Source organism: Doryrhamphus excisus, linkage group LG15, assembly GCF_037039965.1.
Source record: "Doryrhamphus excisus strain RoL-2023G ecotype Guam linkage group LG15, RoL_Dexc_Guam_v1.1, whole genome shotgun sequence".
NCBI lineage: Eukaryota > Metazoa > Chordata > Actinopteri > Syngnathiformes > Syngnathidae > Doryrhamphus > Doryrhamphus excisus.
This window is the reverse complement of record NC_136371.1, coordinates 8,012,326-8,029,917: the sequence shown is the minus strand read 5'-3', so window position 1 is coordinate 8,029,917 and position 17,592 is coordinate 8,012,326. Positions and strand designations below refer to the sequence as shown.

Sequence of the window (17,592 nt, the reverse complement as noted above, 5' to 3'; positions counted from 1 at the left end):
AGTGGATTTATCTCCAATGCACCCACTCTCTGTATCTTTTTCGTTTCCATTATTCTCTCTTAGGCCCTGTCCACACTCATAAAACAATCCGCCTATGGACGCTAATAACCGGAGTTTCACTTTTCCAAACAAACCGCCTGCGACAAAGTATGCTGTGACATCAAACATGGATGCCCTCAGAACTGTGTTGGTTATCGCCACTTTTTGTCTGCTTTTTTTACTGTTTAACATTGGCAAAGACGCACCTTGAGGTCGGCCATTTTGCTTTAAATAACCATTCCACGTCCAAGGCATCTCCCTCGTAGCAGGCTGGGACGCACTGCCAGCTGGTGGGAGAACTTTGAGATGGAAGTCGTCCCCCCGGAGGAATGACGTGACAATTTCCAAATGTCACGGTCCTCGCTATTATCCATCGCATTTAAGCGATGACATGTGGAAGCATTTTTTCATAAACTGAGAGAAGGAAATATGCGGTTTTACAAATACCCTACTACGTGTGGACGAGGCCTTACTAAGTTACAATGCCAGTATTTTTTTAAAGTGCCTTTTCACACTTAAATGCACACGCTGGCCTCGCACTCCTCACCCTGCTTGAGTCCAATCGGTCATACTGTCTCAAGAGCTCAGTCTCTCTGAACTTGATGTCACTTCCACATGAAGAAGTGGGTCAAACCTACTACTGCCCACACCCACCAACGATCCCTCTAAGCTGCGCGTTGCACTGATCTCCTGTTATTAAGAAGCAGTAAATTGTTGTAGCGCAACAAAATCAAATCCAAGTGTAACTGATGTTGTGACAGGCGACAACAAGCGGTAACAACACAATGGCCAACACTGTCCAGCCAAGTATTTACTTATGCAGCCGATCAATTCATTAACATTGTGCTACGTTGTACATGGGTTGCAGGTTAGCGTATAGCTATTGGTGCACGGGAGCTATAGGAGCTAAATGCTGCTTTCTAAACGAGCGACATATGCACACCGATATGGCACTCAATCACATGCTAGTTTTAGAATTTGCCGACCACTGGCTCGATATGATGTGATAATGACACCTAAAAAATGCGGTTCAGGCTTCATTGGTTGGCACACAGACTGATATTGCACAAATACAATTGAAGTTTTCCTCATTGTGCAAACAGGATACATGCGGAAATTGAGTTTGATTGTAAGGAAGATGGTTGAATTACAGCTGACTCCCCAGTCGGCACCGGGCTACAGACTTGTGGTAAACATGAGCAAAGCTTGTTCTCCATTTGCAGCTGACAAGAGTGTCAAAGCAGATCATTTTCATCCATACTGAGGTGTCGGCCGCCCATTTGCAGCTGTGTGTCTCTTGTGCACCGCAGCATATGTTAGACAGCTCCTATGTCATGAAATTATGTCAAAGCTGCTCTTTATTTTGTAATAATGTTTTGTTGTTTTTGCATTTGTTAGTTAGTAATGAGGATTAAGCAAAATGGAGCTGAGTTCACAATATGTAGGGGGAAAAAGTGGAAAAACTACTTGGTGGTTTCTGCTCTGCCCCTGGAGTTTTCATACACAGGCTTGTATGTGTCGGTGCTTTGAGGTACGTTGGTTTCGGTGTCTACTGACTTGTTGCACATTGATTACCTTCAGCTGCAATAACACTCCCCTTCTCTCTTTAATTACCATTGTTCACTCACGCACAATTGCATTCATTTAGCACATTTTGTCTATTTTGTGGTGGGGGGGTTAGGGCTGTTGCGAGCTACTCATATAACTCATATAAATAGAGCTACTCATATAAATAACTCATGTTCTTTGCAGATAAATAAATACTGCAGGTTCTTAGTAGTGTTACATGTTAGAAGGGGGAGTGAAAAAAAAAATGTGTCCCCTTGGGGTGACATGACAGAAAATGATTGACAACCACAGTTATAGTGATACACATTATGTATTAGATGCACTATGAAATGTAAATTATTTTTTAAAGAAGCACTCACTTACAGTACATGGAGCTCAAGAAACGTCACAAATGTGTTATTTTATTTATTATTATTTATTATTTTATTTCTTTTTTATTATTTATTTCTTCACTGTAAAGCAAATAAAATGTATATTATTATTATTATTATTATTATTATTATTGAACGACCTACATGTGTTAATAATCAATAATTTTGGTTTTGCTTTAAAAACGTGATGTAATTTTGCACTTTTTATTACGACACAAACCCTCTTTACATTGTAGAAATAAAAGTGCACAGCAATAATGCATTGAAAAAAGTATTATATATTTTTTACTCCTAACAAAATCTCTACTCACCAAAAAATATAAATGTGCTACCCCCGACCCGCCTCTTTAACAGTGCATGTGCAATAATAAAGGTGGATTCACTATTAGTTTGAATTACGTCTTATGTACAGCTCAGTTCTCTCCAAAGGTTTCCACCCCATGCTGATACTTAAGGGCTAAACGATAGAAACAGGACTCATCTCCAGAGCGGCCTGTCAAACGCATGTTGGGAAAGTAGCATCAGATATGCGATATCACGTACAATTCAATGTATGCAAATGTAAAGAAGCAAACAGCATGCAAGATGGCCAGAACAAGGCATTATGGGTCATGATTGTGTTGAGAGATGAATCCTGATGAGTTTGTTTACTTGGTACTTTGCATTTCCTGACCCCATCCTTCCATTTTTGATAATGCTTAGCCTGGTTGGCGGAGGTATGCTGGAGCCTATCCCAGCTGACTTTGTGCTAAAAGGCACGGTACACCCTGGAGTGGTCGCCAGCCAAACAAGCACTCCACACAGAGATGCTCAAGCTGTGATTCAAACCCAGGTCTTCCCGATCTATTGACTGTGTGGCCAACATGATAACCAATTGTCCACCGTGCATTATCACCTGACACTGACTTCTTTGTGAGTGCAATCGTTAGATGAGTCGGGATGTCATAAGATCTTGCAAGATGAAAACGTGACAAGATTTCTCGTTTAGAAAATAAATTAATAGCAAATGAAAATGAACAGGATTATTTTGTTGGCCTCCAAATATTGCCATATTGCACATGTAGGAGGTTGGAAATCCATGCAGAAGTGTACATTAAACAGGCACCCCCACACATTTTTTGTTAATAATTCAATCTTACTAATTATTATTTCTTAAGTACTGTATTTCATTTTGACAGTCAAATTACAACATGTGTGCGACAGCATGAGTGTGCGTCAATAAGGAGACTGACTAATAAACATGAGTACAACTTTGGATCTCTCTCTATTGTTGCAAAGTAATTACATTTTTTTATTCATGTGCCACCACTTAACCGGTGCTCTTTTGCTTAGCGTCGTTAAAGAAACCATCATGGGGTAGGCTTGACCTCTTAACGAAGGCTAGCTTCTGTACCAGCATGACTGTCGTCCAATGCACAAATCAAGGTCTGGTATGTTTAGATGAGTTCCGTGTAGAAGTACTTGAGTAAATATGGTCATGCACGGTGTGCTCCCACATTCATTTTACTTACGGCGTTGGGACAGAACCCTTGCCAGCTACTTTCCCCATCCGGAGATCGTCTCTACTGTGTTCCGTCAGTTGGAGCTCAGTCGATTGAGACAAAAAGTCACATCATGTCGCATCCGTTCTCTTCAAGCTTTGAGATCAAGGTTGTCCTCTGCAAGGGCAAAATAAGACAAAGTCTCACAACTCTGATATCACAACAGCAGACAACATTCAACAAAAGAAAAGTCATTACGACGGGGCAGTCCTCTAGAGATGAAGGTGTTTTTCTAAACAACAAACCATGGCTGCAGCTCAACCTTCATGTGTCTTGGCATGGAGATCCTACATCTGTCATTTAGCAGAAACAATCACTGACCCAAACGCAGGCGGGTCACTAGAGTAATGTAGCCAAGTCTTGGTTTTAATTTGCCACAACTGAGTGCCGTCTGCTCTTCATCATTTGGCTTGCAGCTTTCTCCTCTGCTCTCTTTTGTGGCCGCAGTGCTGAACTGCAAGGGAGGGAATACATCTCTTCTGAGTGACTTTACATTAGCTCCGCTTCCTCTCATGAAAGCTACAACGTGAAGCAATGTGATCAGTCTTAAAAACAATGCCTGCCCTTATGTAATCATGCCATTCAAAATTGGATCTTGAATCTAATTTCACGGTAATGCTGAATTACCCAAATCTCAATCAAGCTGATGGTACTCTGGAGTTCCTGCAGAGCTTTTTATGTGATTAAGCGTGATCAAACAGGTGCGTTTCATTTTACCTGGACGTTCATTTCACATAACTGCAGATGCATGCCCATAATTGGAAAAACACAAGGGTCTGCATACAAATGAATGTTGGGTTTTGTTTTGTTAGCCCACGGTAAGTTTTGCTCCCCAAAGAAGAGGCAAACTGCGGGTGCACTTAAGTCAAAACACCGCAGGTACAAGTGCAGCCCGACACAGACATACTGAATAATTGAGTCCATAGAGATTGAAAGACATTGAGGCACTTGTCTCTGCAAGGACTGATGAAGTTATTTTTTGTGGAAAGGATGCACTCTTGCAAAGTGTGCAAACAAAAGTTCAAAAGTAAGTTGAGGCTTACGCATACACTCGCAGTTTGGCTCACGTGAATCCAAATGCACCATCTTAATTCTTCATCTGACCAAGACAAGAGAGATGAAGAGAGATGTTTGATATTGTCTTTCTATGTTGATATTCCCGTATTGTCCAACACTTCATTACTGGTACTGATATTCCCAACTTTTGTTCCACGTTGACTTCCTTGGTCACACTTGGCCAGTAGGTTTGTGTAAGATTACAGAATAATAGAGAACATTTTGTACACTGTCAAAATGTTATCAAGATATCCTATTTATGTTTTATCTTAACAATTAGCAGTGACAATTGGTGGTGTATGTTTCCATCGTGTTTCCATCATGTTTCCATCATGTTTCCCTCATGTTTCCATCATGTTTCCCTCATGTTTCCCTCATGTTTCCATCATGTTTCCTTCATGTTTCCATCATGTTTCCATCATGTTTCCATCAAGTTTCCTTCATGTTTCCGTCATATTTTTCTTCATGTTTCCATCATGTTTCCATCATGTTTCTTTCATGTTTCCATCATGTTTCTTTCATGTTTCCATCAAGTTTCCATCATGTTTCCGCCATGTTTCCTTCATGTTTCCATCAAGTTTCCATCATGTTTCCGTCAAGTTTCCATCATGTTTCCGTCAAGTTTCCATCATGTTTCCGTCATATTTTCCTTCATGTTTCCATCATGTTTCATTCATGTTTTCATCATGTTTCCGTCATGTTTCCGTCATATTTTCCTTCATGTTTCCATCATGTTTCATTCATGTTTTCGTCATGTTTCGTTCATGTTTCCATCATGTTTCCGTCATATTTTCCTTCATGTTTCCATCATGTTTCATTCATGTTTTCGTCATGTTTCGTTCATGTTTCCATCATGTTTCCGTCATATTTTCCTTCATGTTTCCATCATGTTTCGTTCATGTTTTCATCATGTTTCCGTCATGTTTCCGTCATATTTTCCTTCATGTTTCCATCATGTTTCATTCATGTTTTCGTCATGTTTCGTTCATGTTTCCATCATGTTTCCGTCATATTTTCCTTCATGTTTCCATCATGTTTCATTCATGTTTTCGTCATGTTTCGTTCATGTTTCCATCATGTTTCCGTCATATTTTCCTTCATGTTTCCATCATGTTTCCGTCATATTTCTGTCATATTTTCCTTCATGTTTCGTTCATGTTTCCATCAAGTTTCCATCATATTTTACTTCATGTTTCATTCATGTTTCCGTCATATTTTCCATCATGTTTCCTTCATGTTTCCATCATGTTTCCGTCATATTTTCCTTCATGTTTCCATCATGTTTCCGTCATATTTCCGTCATATTTTCCTTCATGTTTCGTTCATGTTTCCATCAAGTTTCCATCATATTTTACTTCATGTTTCATTCATGTTTCCGTCATATTTTCCATCATGTTTCCTTCATGTTTCCATCATGTTTCCATCATATTTTCCTTAATGTTTTCATCATGTTTCCCTCATGTTTACTCCATGTTTCCGTCATGCTTTGTTCATATTTTCCTTCATGTTTCCATCATGTTTCCTTCATGTGTCCATGTGGCCACTAGGTCCTGGGTTTGATTCTCATCCCTGAGCCCTCTGTGTGGAGTTTCTGCTTGTGTGGGTATTCTCGAGGTAGTGACATCAATGGTTGCACACAAAATGAGAAAAGGAAGTCCCAAACATTTTAATTTCTCACACAGAGAGCTGTGACAAAGGCACCCCTATTAGTCTGTCTCATGGAATGAGGCTCCCCAGCCTCTTCTTTGTCTTTCCATTTGCAGACGCACAAACAAAATGTCTCATCTCGATATCAAGAACAAGTTTCTTCCCTCTTGTACTGTTGAGGTTGTGTGCGCTTTACATTATTCATACAGAATTTCATGCAGCTGATGTAGTCCTTAAAACACACTTCGTCACCACCACCTGACATACCAACATACTCGGTACACATGAAAGGCAACACAAGTGACACAAAACATGGTAACATCATATGCAATACAATGCATACCCTCATATTCAATTCACTTAGAAGACAATGCAACACATGGCAACAGTATAATACTACACATCACAAACAAACCCTCACAAGTCCTATTATTGTTACTGTGCAATGTTTTTCTCAGAAAGGTATCACTTTTGTCTCATACTTTAAAAAATGTGCATAAATTTACGAGAATGAAGTTGTGCATTTACGACTTTATTCTCTAAAGAAATTTTTCAGATGATATTTCCAGCTATAACACCTAGAAATGTATTTTCATTCACCCTGTCAATGTCTACAGCCTCTGTTTGTATTTGTGCATAATGGTCCTTTCTGCTACTTCCAAATAACATAACATTTGTAGCATTTATTTTCAAGATATGTGCTCAAAAATAAATGTACAGCCTTTTTTTGTGCCAGCGTGCCTTGCGCGTCATATGTGCACGTGCTCCAAAAAGAGCGTTCAGCCACATGACACCACCGAGATCATCACGAGCAGCGACGTACACGATGTGTCGAATGTGTTGTTAAAAACCATCTGCTCAGCGAGCAGCCTGTCAATCCCTATCGCTTCACGCTTTTCAGTGCTTGTTTAGCGCAACGAAAGCCTGTGTGAATGTGAACCAGACCAGAACAGGCAACAAAGGACCTTTTTGCTGGTGAAAGTGACCTCAAAATTTGAACACATGCCAACGTGTCGATGTTGTAGAAGCAGAGAATCCATACCTTGTTGCCTGTGTGATGAGTTTGGATAACATCTACTTCTAAAGAAGAAAATGTGATGGAGCATGGAGTGATGCTAGCTGGAGTTGGAGATAGATATCAATTATGGATGTATCATGTTGCACTTTTAGTACAAAGTGCCCAATTTGAGTCTGGCGTGGTAAATTTTTGGTTTGACAGATCACTTGATATCTATCTCTACACATTCATTGGAGGGTACAGATTGACTGTCTGATCAGCTGGATGAGGGTGGGGAAGTGGGATTTCAGGTCAGGTCACCCTTTATAGGCCGAGGAACCATTTTAGACAAACAGACACATGCCTCACTGTGAGATAATTGAACCTTATAGGAAATGATATTCAGGGAAATAAATATAATAAATATAATGGTATTAAAAACGTAGTGTATAGCATACATTCTTTGAGTAACATTTTATGTTCCATTTTTTCCAATTGCTTATTCGGAAACAACATTTTGCATAATTTAACAGCGAATAATGTATGAATCTTATTAAAAATCAGGCGTGGATTTGAAGAAGGTGACTACCGAGAAGATATAGGCCAATAAAGTATTCCTCCCCCAACTACACAGAACTGTCGTATGGTGGAATAGAAGTTTATATAAAGGAGTGTAGGCGCTCAATTGCCAGGAATAATTCATATTCATATTGATATATGGATATGAATAATGATATATGAAAGTGGGGCGGCACGGCGGTCGTGTGATTAGCGCGCAGACCTCACAGCTAGGAGACCAGGGTTCAATTCCACTCTCGGCCATCTCTGTGTGGAGTTTGCATGTTCTCCCCGTGCATGCGTGGGTTTTTTCCGGATACTCCGGTTTCCTCCCACATTCTAAAAACATGCTAGGTTAATTGGCCACTCCAAATTGTCCATAGGTATGAATGTGAGTGTGAATGGTTGTTTGTCTATATGTATGTGCCCTGTGATTGGCTGGCGACCAGTCCGGGGTGTACTCCCGCCACAGCTGGGATAGGCTCCAGCACCCCCGCGACCCTCGTGAGGAAAAAGCGGTAGAAAATGAATGAATATATGAAAGCCACAAAATTGGTGTTTTGGAATTTGCACAAGAGCACCAAACATGGGGCACTGAAAGGTGGAAGAAAGTTGTATTCTGTTGAGGAAAAAAAAAAAAACTTGACTGTCTGAAGGCCTCCAATGTTACTGGCAGGACAAGGAAATCCCACTTGAGATGTTTTCCAAACAGCACAGTGGAGGGGGAGGGGGGGCATCATGATCTGGGGAAGAACGATCAATGGAACAATGGAGCTTCGGGTTGTGCAGGGGCGTCAAAAAACAGCTGGCGATGTGGAGATGTTGCAGGGGGGCATCCCTCATGACTGAAGACCCTCGCCTGTGTTGTAGTGAGGACAATGCTGAAGTTCAAAATGGGAAGCGAAGTTGTCAAAAATGGACATCAGTTCCATACCCCCCGGGGAGATATAGGCCTCATGATGGCACTGTGTTTATATGTACGAGTGCACATGTGAGTTACTGCTTGAGTTTAATAATAAAATTGTGTTATTTGTGCTTCTGCACCAGTGAAAAAGATAATGTTCCCCAGCGTATCACTATTTACCAATTTAGTACTATCCGGTCGGTATTTTATTTGCCTTAAGGAAATGGGGCAGCCAAAGTCAGCTGGTATTACTTTTCAGTGGCTGAAGGCCAAATCCTTTATCCTCTCAAGTCAGACGGGTGAAAAATCTTTCACTTGAGGATAAACCAAAAGCAAGGATGGATAGCAAAATGACCATCGAAGGCAGGATGGCAGTTATCAGTCACTTTTTATCAACCATAAATTGTATGGTCATGAGGATGTTCAGAAAGATTCACATGGCACAGACATGAGCCTCCGTCACCATGGAGACATGGGTTGAGGGAAGGAGGCGAAAAAAATTGGACAAAAAAGGAAGCATGCACGCACACACACACACACACACACACACAGACTCAGGCTAGCCCTTCGTCCTTTCGGCATGATAGCGTGGGACACCTGAGTGACATGTTGAGTAGAACGATTCAATGATAAAACATCGGGATATGTCCTCGTAGGCACATATGTTATGATTTTATGAGGGATGAAGCTTGACAGACAGCTGAGCAACAGGCGTCTGCACTGATGTAATAACAGGATGACTGTGCAGGCACTCGGGGGTTGGGGGGTGGGGGGTATGTTTCTTTGTTTAAGGGTGTGTTGAAAATGTGTGTAACCGTTGCACCTGCTACCTCCAGGGTATTTTTTTTTCTCCAATTTTAGTGGAAATATGAACAAAATAGCATCAAATTAAAAAAGAAAATCTATTTTTTGCAGCAAGTTATGTATATTTTTATAACGCATTTACCAACTGCAATGACAAAACCTCAGATACAGAGGCAGAGAAATGACTTCTCATCAACATCAAGTTTACAAATTGCTGCTTATTTGTTCATTTTCATCTCTGCACATCCGCTAATTGGAGGAGGGATCGGATGATGAAACATATCATTGGCACGCTACCATGGCTCCATGGGAGTCTTTGTCTTTGAATGACAGTTTGCAAGCTCAAACTCTCAGGCAAAGCGCAGCGCAGTCTGAGAAAGGATGTCAGTCAAGTTTTCTGCAAATAAATAAATAAATAAAAGTAGAAAAGACAGAAAACATGTTTTTTGTGCAGTGAGGTGGAAAACTGCAATTGAGCAGTAAACTAATTGCAGAGGATTTGAGCCATCTCCTTGCAAACATGATGAGGTTGGCTAAGGAGAAAGCTATTTTCCCCCCTTGCAGTTCAAGTCAAATTAATTAATTCCAGTCACACGCACTTTGCTGTCAACATCCTTTTGCTTTAATAATAGATTTATTATCGGAATAGTATTTGCATCCCCAAAGAGGGCTTTCACTTATCTTAGCACCAGCAAATCTATTGTCACTGTTTGCTGGCAGGGAATTACAATTTAGATGTTTAAAAATGGCTAATTAGGGATTTAGTTTGCTAAGAAAATGAAGGATTGCCCCCTGGTGGCCAGTATCAGCATAGGTTAAAATAATAGCTTCATTCAAGCGTACTAACTTTCAAATGTACTGCATTGTGTTCCGCTAGCTGCAGCAATTAATTGATGAATGGATGATTAATCGATTATCTGACTCATCTCCAACTGTTAATTGTTTTTTTTTAAATTAAAAAATGTAATTCTCATCCGATGTCAACATTGAATTTATTAAGTCATCCGTGAAAGCAGACTTATTATCTTTGTGTTTTAGGCAAAACAAAATATTCACACATCTGCTTTGACTTTGGAAAAACAATGGCTTTTTCGTTTTTTTTCTGGTATGTTGCGGACCAAACCATTAACTGTTTCTGTTTGGTTCATATTGATTTGGTCCGTCTAGCTCGATTAATCGAAACAACATGTTTCAGATTAATCTGCTCAGAAAATAAGTGTTAGTTTCAGTCCTGTATTAAGCCATCTTCCTGCTTTGAGCATGTAAACTAATCTACATATTGGGCCAGCATCACACCGAATACTGTCCTGATCCAGTCCAATAACCGTCCAATGAGTAGTACGAAACTTTATGCTATATTGCCATAACTTTAGCCACACTCCCGTTAAAATTGGTCTTTTTTTATTCAATTAGATTTTGAGGTGTGTGTTTTTTTTTTTTTTACATATCTCCTGTCTCGCCTGTACATTTTTCAAGCTGTATAAGCATTTTGTCAGGGACAGGAGGGAAATAGTTGCTCACATTCTGAATATTTTAAATATTCATGTCCCACATAATAAACTTACTGCTTTCTGTTTAATTTCCCAGCAGAGAATACACAACAGGAGTCACCTTTTGTCATCCTGCCACCACATCGGTCTTTGCCTCATTGTCTCCGAGCCATGAGTAATGGACTCCCTTCAACACCTTAGTTTCCGTCACCTTTCTTTTTCTCGTTTACTTCTAAATGCATCCTCGAGGGAATTTTTGTCAGCTTCCCTTGCTAATTTCAGTCAGATAAGGCCCAGCGCTGAGTTTGATTGTTTTGCATAAGTCTTATGAATAATTCACTTGCTGCAATACCTTGTCTTATTCGGATTTCCTCTTTAAATTGTTTAGTGGATAAAGAAAATCCCTTTTGCAGTTGATCGGTGCAGCCGGTCAGCAGTGGCAGCTTGGTGGTGGTATAGCTGCGGTGCTTTTTTAATGATCATCTGCTGAGGTCATTGGTTGGACATCTGTGAGGATGGTGTGAAGGTCAGGTGGTAATAGTCAGGAAGTGTGTGCTAACATGTGAGAATATCAGTATTATCAGTATGTATTCAGGTCAAAACCACAGGCCATCATTAAACACAAATGGCCTGAAATGTACTGGTCTGACTCGTAAACAAACTTCATCTTTGTTTTTTTACATTTGATAGAGGTCCTCCAGATTATGTAAGCACAATCTCTGAGCGTCCTCAACCTCAATACAAAGCCAATTACACTTGAAGTCATTGCTTTAATGGAGAGTAATTACCGGTCTATGTGGTACTTCATTCTTGATGAAGTACAAGTATTAAACATGAACATGGTACTGCATACGGTAACCTTAACATTTTATTTTAAACATCCTTGGATTATGCAGGGTTTTTTTTGGACGAAATAAAAGCATCATAACGTCTTTGTTCCTTATTCAGTTCATTTCCAAATCCCACATGATGCATCATCACCGCCATCATCATCATCATATAAGGGCTAAATTATCACATTTGTGGAAGCTATTACTGTATTGTGTGTGACATATTTTGCCCACATTGGCACATTATATATGGTGAACATAAACATACAAACAGCTGTGCTACATGAGTGTTGCATCTCTCCCGGGATGAAATAGTGTGTCATATTTTATGAAATCACACTCCTCACAATCCCTGGGAACGAAAAACAGAACAGCACAATCATTAGGCGAACCTTGCAAGGGTACTGGAGGCTCCATGGGAGTTTGCTCAACTGGTCCACGTGCTCTGTGGACTTAGAAAAGGAAATCATCCGTGTCCCTTGCAGTGTTTGGGTATGTGCTATTTGGCCGTGCATCCACAGCAGGAAACTATTTTGCATTGCCAGCAGTAAGTCGAGCCTGTTTGGTTACAGCGAACGTTCACCCCGCCACACCTCAGCTGGAAAAGGGTAGACTGCAACTTTTGGGTTGAGGGTCAGGTCTTGTACTAGATGGAGGAGTTCAAGCATCTTGGGATCAAGCCCTGGGATGGACCTAGTAACCGCAAATCATGTCACACAGTTAATCTGGGAGCGCCTTGGTGTCTCCCCGAAATTGCCAAATATGCATCACACACCGAATGAATGAATGAATGACAGCAGGCATGTCCATCCATGTTAAATCAGAGCCATCATTTAGAGCCTTTTCTTTTTGAAAGGGTGACCAGTTCATTTCTACTTTGGTGTCCCGCAGGAGTACCAGATCGATATCATCTTCGCACAGACTTGGGTGGACACACGTCTGCGCTATAACAGCAGCAGCATGCGGATTCTCACCCTCAACAGGTACAATATATATATTTTTTGTCCTTGCATCATCACAGTAGTAAATAGTATATAGATATACATATACTAGTAGTGCTTATTGATGCTAGTGCTTAATGACTCCTCTTTCCCTCTCTTTCTGCCAGCAATATGGTGGGTTTAATCTGGCTGCCTGACACCATTTTTAGGAATTCCAAGACAGCTGACTCTCACTGGATAACGACTCCCAATCAGCTACTACGCATCCGCAACAACGGAAAAATCCTATACACGCTGAGGTGAAAGCGGCTTTAGAAGTGAAACTGGAGACGCTCGGTGTGCGTCTGACTTTGTTTTGTTTTTTCATCAATGAAATGTTCGAGATTTTGAACATGGATGTTGGATGACGATGGAGTCCAATAGTACTAATCTCATGGTTTTTAAAGACGCTATTGTGCAAATAGCAAACACCCGTGTGAATGGATGTTTGTCAAGGTCTGTTCTGCTCAGCCTAATGAAGACTACAATCCAACACACACTTTTTCCCCTCAGACACTTCTTTCTGAATTTTTGCTTTTATGCTGGAAAATATCCCGAAATGTGCAGAACTGGTGCTCGACATGCTCGGAGCAGGTGGCTTCCTCCCCTTTGTTCTTATTCTGCTCACACGTCTAGCAATTGCAAATTGCTGACACTCATCACGAGCACATCAACTATTATGGAAGCGCAAAGTTCAGTGGGACTGAGAATTGAATTTTGATGAGACCCCAAAAAATGATGTGTTTTTTGAAGCATAAGGTGTTGAGGATGGCGGTAGAAACCCAAACCTTCCGACTTACTGTGTACTCTGAGGCGACTTGTAATACCTTTCCAAAATTATCATTATTAGCATTATTATTATTGTGCCAACTTTGTCTGCATCACAGTTTACTTTTGATGCTAATTAGCACATTTACTAAAATGTCCCATTTTAACACCTCATTGCATTGAGGTACTTGCTCTTCCCACCTCAGTTCCACACCTGGGTTTAAATTGGAGTTTTTGGCACATTTCGCACAGGCAGATGTTAAATGTGCACATTGGAATGCCAGCGATGTGCAGGTACCACAGAAACATTTAGTGGGAGCCGCTGCTTGCTTTGATTGAGGTGGCGCTTTTGTGCAGAAGATAACGCACATCGTTATTTTGCATGGAGTGAGTAATGTCAGAGCTATTGACAAATGACACAGAGAAAAAGAAGTGATTCTGGAGAAGCATAATGTGTCTTTGTGTTTTTGTCTGTCTGCCTCTCCAGGATGACCATCAACGCTGAATGTCAGCTGCAGCTCCATAATTTCCCAATGGACGAGCACTCGTGTCCACTCGTCTTCTCCAGTTGTGAGTGCTGACAGTTACAAACCCAGAACACGAACTAAAAGCGTCTGTAGCCTAAATGCCGCCCCCCCTCATTAAGGGGCATTTCATTCATTTACATGTGATTGGCTGGGAGAACCTTAGAGGGCACAAACGGTTCTTGCGTACACAATAGTGTGGGATCAAAAGATGCAGATGACGATGCTGAGCGCCAGGACGAAGAGCACAGCTGCTCCATCTCCAAATCCATAACCGACAGTAATAATGAGCCAGGAGCTGGAGCCTTGCACAACTGTTTATTTAGGTGTGTGGCTAAGGAGGCTGTCCATCAGCACCAAATCAAATAGGACGAAATTAATTTCAAGCAACCACTTGAGGCGAGACCACCTGTGCTGTTTGTATCTGAATGTACGCAGCAGGTGCTTCAATTGAAAGATGATAACTCATTATGAGTTCAGAATACTGACCTCGGGCAAATTTAATGTAAAAAAGAACTATTATCCAGGTATAATTATGATATGACTCATTTCTCCATAAGGAGATTGAAATAGTTAAATCGTTAAACCTGTATAGTTGTCCATCTTCTCCAGAAATCCATTTTCTATACCGCTTATCTTCACTTCACCATCTTCTCTTACATATCAAATTCATAACTGCGCCTGTACTGGATTTTTAAATCAGAGTAAGATCTCCTTGTAATTAAAGAACGGAAATTGCATTTGGAGAGAAGCTCATGTAGAACTGCCATGAGATTCCTTTTATAGCCCAAAAGAGCTCTTCTTTAAAATAAAAAAACAAACAACATGCAGTAGACGGTGTGTGCGTATACACAAAAAAAATGGCTTTGAGCAATGATTACAAGTCGCAAACTCCTAAACCTCCAGCAAAATAGATGCATTGTAGCTTAGACAATACACAGAAGTCACTGGAACAGGATATTACTGGAACTGTGAGCATGCCCAGCCTACGCAGTGGTAATTTGGTCCACTTCACAACTGCGCGCAGCCAATTTGGTAGACTGGACTGCGCCGAGATGGGCGTGGTGAGGCACCAGGGGAGGAGTTCTCATTTTCAGCTTGGCGCAGTGACAATTTTGTGACAAAAACATAGTCTATTCAGGGGGCAGGCGAAGCACAGCCTGCGTAATGGTAAATTGGCTGACAGCCGGACGGTACAGACACGTCACCAAAACCTCACAGGTAGATTTTTCAGAGTGTCGCGCACATTTCAGTGGCAAAAACAATGACAGCTACCACTATTTAATGTAAGCGCCTGAACCAGTATGGACGTTTTTATATTAATTGTCCCATCACATCTGAGACGTCACAATAATGGGATCTCAACCTGACGGCAGTTGAAAGTATGATGCCAACCGGGGCTGACTCGACACTGGGGCGGGGTGGTGGGGACAGACAATACCCTCCTACAGACAATACCCACATGGTGTGACGCCACCATCACATGTCAAACCTCAAAATTTGTTCAATCCTAATCATGAATTCTGATTGTTTTATTGTATGATAAAGCATCTATTGAAAACAAATGGGCGGCACGGCAGTCGAGTGGTTAGCGTGCAGACCTCACAGCTAGGAGACCAGGGTTCAATTCCACCCTCGGCCATCTCTGTGTGGAGTTTGCATGTTCTCCCCGTGCATGCGTGGGATTTCTCCTGGTACTCAGGTTTCCTCCCACATTCCAAAAACATGCTAGGTTAATTGGCGACTCCAAATTGTCCATAGGTATGAATGTGAGTGTGAATGGTTGTTTGTCTATATGTGCCCTGTGATTGGCTGGCGACCGGTCCGGGGTGTACCCCGCCTCTCGCCCGAAGACAGCTGGGGTAGGCTCCAGCACCATTTTCTTCAATCATTTGGATGGTAATGGTACAGGAAATTGAGAAGTTGTCATTGACATCCCATTCCATTCCATGTTGTCCTCAAAAAACAGCGACATGGTCAAAATCCAAGAAAAGCTTTCTTTAAATGCAGTGTGAAAGGGGGTCTGTAGAGGCGTGAAGTGCTCTTACTGTACCATATTTACATGTACTGTAAATGGAACTCTATGTGGCAAGCATGCTCACTATGATTGAGCGCCAGCGGGTAATTTGCCAGCAAGAAAAGGAAAAAAGTGACACTTCCATCACATCTCAGCACTTTCCCCCGGACTGTCAATGGTGGGAATATGTGAAAGTTTCCAACACTAAATTATTCCATAAAGCAGACATCTTGCAAACTCAGCGTACCAACGGGTCAGTGGAGATAAGTTAATTTCAAGTGGTTGATGTCTCAGCGTCAACAAATCAGATGTATTGATTAGACCATTCAAGCGACTCCTGTCACTGAGACACAAAAAGATGGCTTGTCTTTTAAAATGTAGCAACCCGCCTCATTTGCATTTTACTGAAGCACTTCACATTCATAAGATTCCATCACCATGGTCCTCATTTGGAAATACTTGGATGTGTTCTCTGCACTGATAGGTTGTGCTCATTTACCAGCTGAAGCAAAGTGAGACCCGCTAAAGCTAGCGAGACGTCACTCCTATAACGTCTAATAGCGCGCCATCCTCTTAATGAGAGCATTCGCATAATTATGTGGTTTCCAGCGAGGCCCGCAACAAGGGCTCGTCCATGGCTCATTATTGCAGTCACTCATTCCCCCATGAAGATCTTACTGACCTGGGCTCAGCCTCCCTGCCACGTCCATGTAACACACTGGGATACTGTGTGATATTATTTACAGTCGTCCATCGTTTATTGCAGTTAATTGGTTCCAGACCCGACCTGGATGAATGAGTTTCCACTAAGTAGGATTCAGTATTACTATGGGAATATTTTCATAGTTATGGTATTGAAAAGCATCTTCTGAATAATTATAATAATTATAATAATTATAATAATTATAATAATTATAATAATTATAATAATTATAATAATTATAATATTATAATAATTATAATAATTATAATAATTATGCTAGGTTAATTGGCGACTCCAAATTGTCCATAGGTATGAATGTGAGTGTGAATGGTTGTTTGTCTATATGTGCCCTGTGATTGGCTGGCCAGTCCAGGGTGTACCCCGCGTCTCGCCCAAAGACAGCTGGGATAGGCTCCAGCACCCCCGCGACCCTCGTGAGGATAAGCAGTAGAAAATTAATGAATGAATGAATAATAATTCATTTTATTTGTATAGGGCTTTTCAAAATACTCAAAGACGCTTTACAGAAAAATGGAATTGAATAAAAGCAAGTAAACAGAGTAAAAGGGTGTACCCCGCCTCTCGCCCAAAGACAGCTGGGATAGGCTCCAGCACCCCCGCGACCCTCGTGAGGATAAGCGGTAGAAAATGAATGAATGAATGAATAATAATACATTTTATTTGTATAGCGCTTTTCAAAATACTCAAATACGCTTTACAGAAAAATGGAGTTGAATAAAAGCAAGTAAACAGAGTAAAATATACATTAAAATACAACATTCATTCGTTTATAC

At 41.0% G+C, this 17,592-nt stretch overlaps 1 protein-coding gene across 5 annotated transcripts in view; it reads left to right on the top strand.

The window, feature by feature from the left end:
* Nucleotides 1-17,592, top strand: part of LOC131104811 (gamma-aminobutyric acid receptor subunit gamma-3-like) — a 54,088-nt gene that overhangs the window by 21,180 nt on the left and 15,316 nt on the right. For all 5 annotated transcript variants that reach the window (XR_013629818.1, XR_013629819.1, XM_058052358.2 and 2 more), the window contains exons 4-6: nucleotides 12,698-12,789; nucleotides 12,915-13,046; nucleotides 14,042-14,124. Coding sequence is in view for 3 of the 5 variants with exons in the window: in XM_058052358.2 (XP_057908341.2) it covers nucleotides 12,698-12,789; nucleotides 12,915-13,046; nucleotides 14,042-14,124 (307 nt within the window). In the remaining 2 variants the exon portion in view is untranslated. The remainder of the gene's footprint in view (nucleotides 1-12,697; nucleotides 12,790-12,914; nucleotides 13,047-14,041; nucleotides 14,125-17,592) is intronic.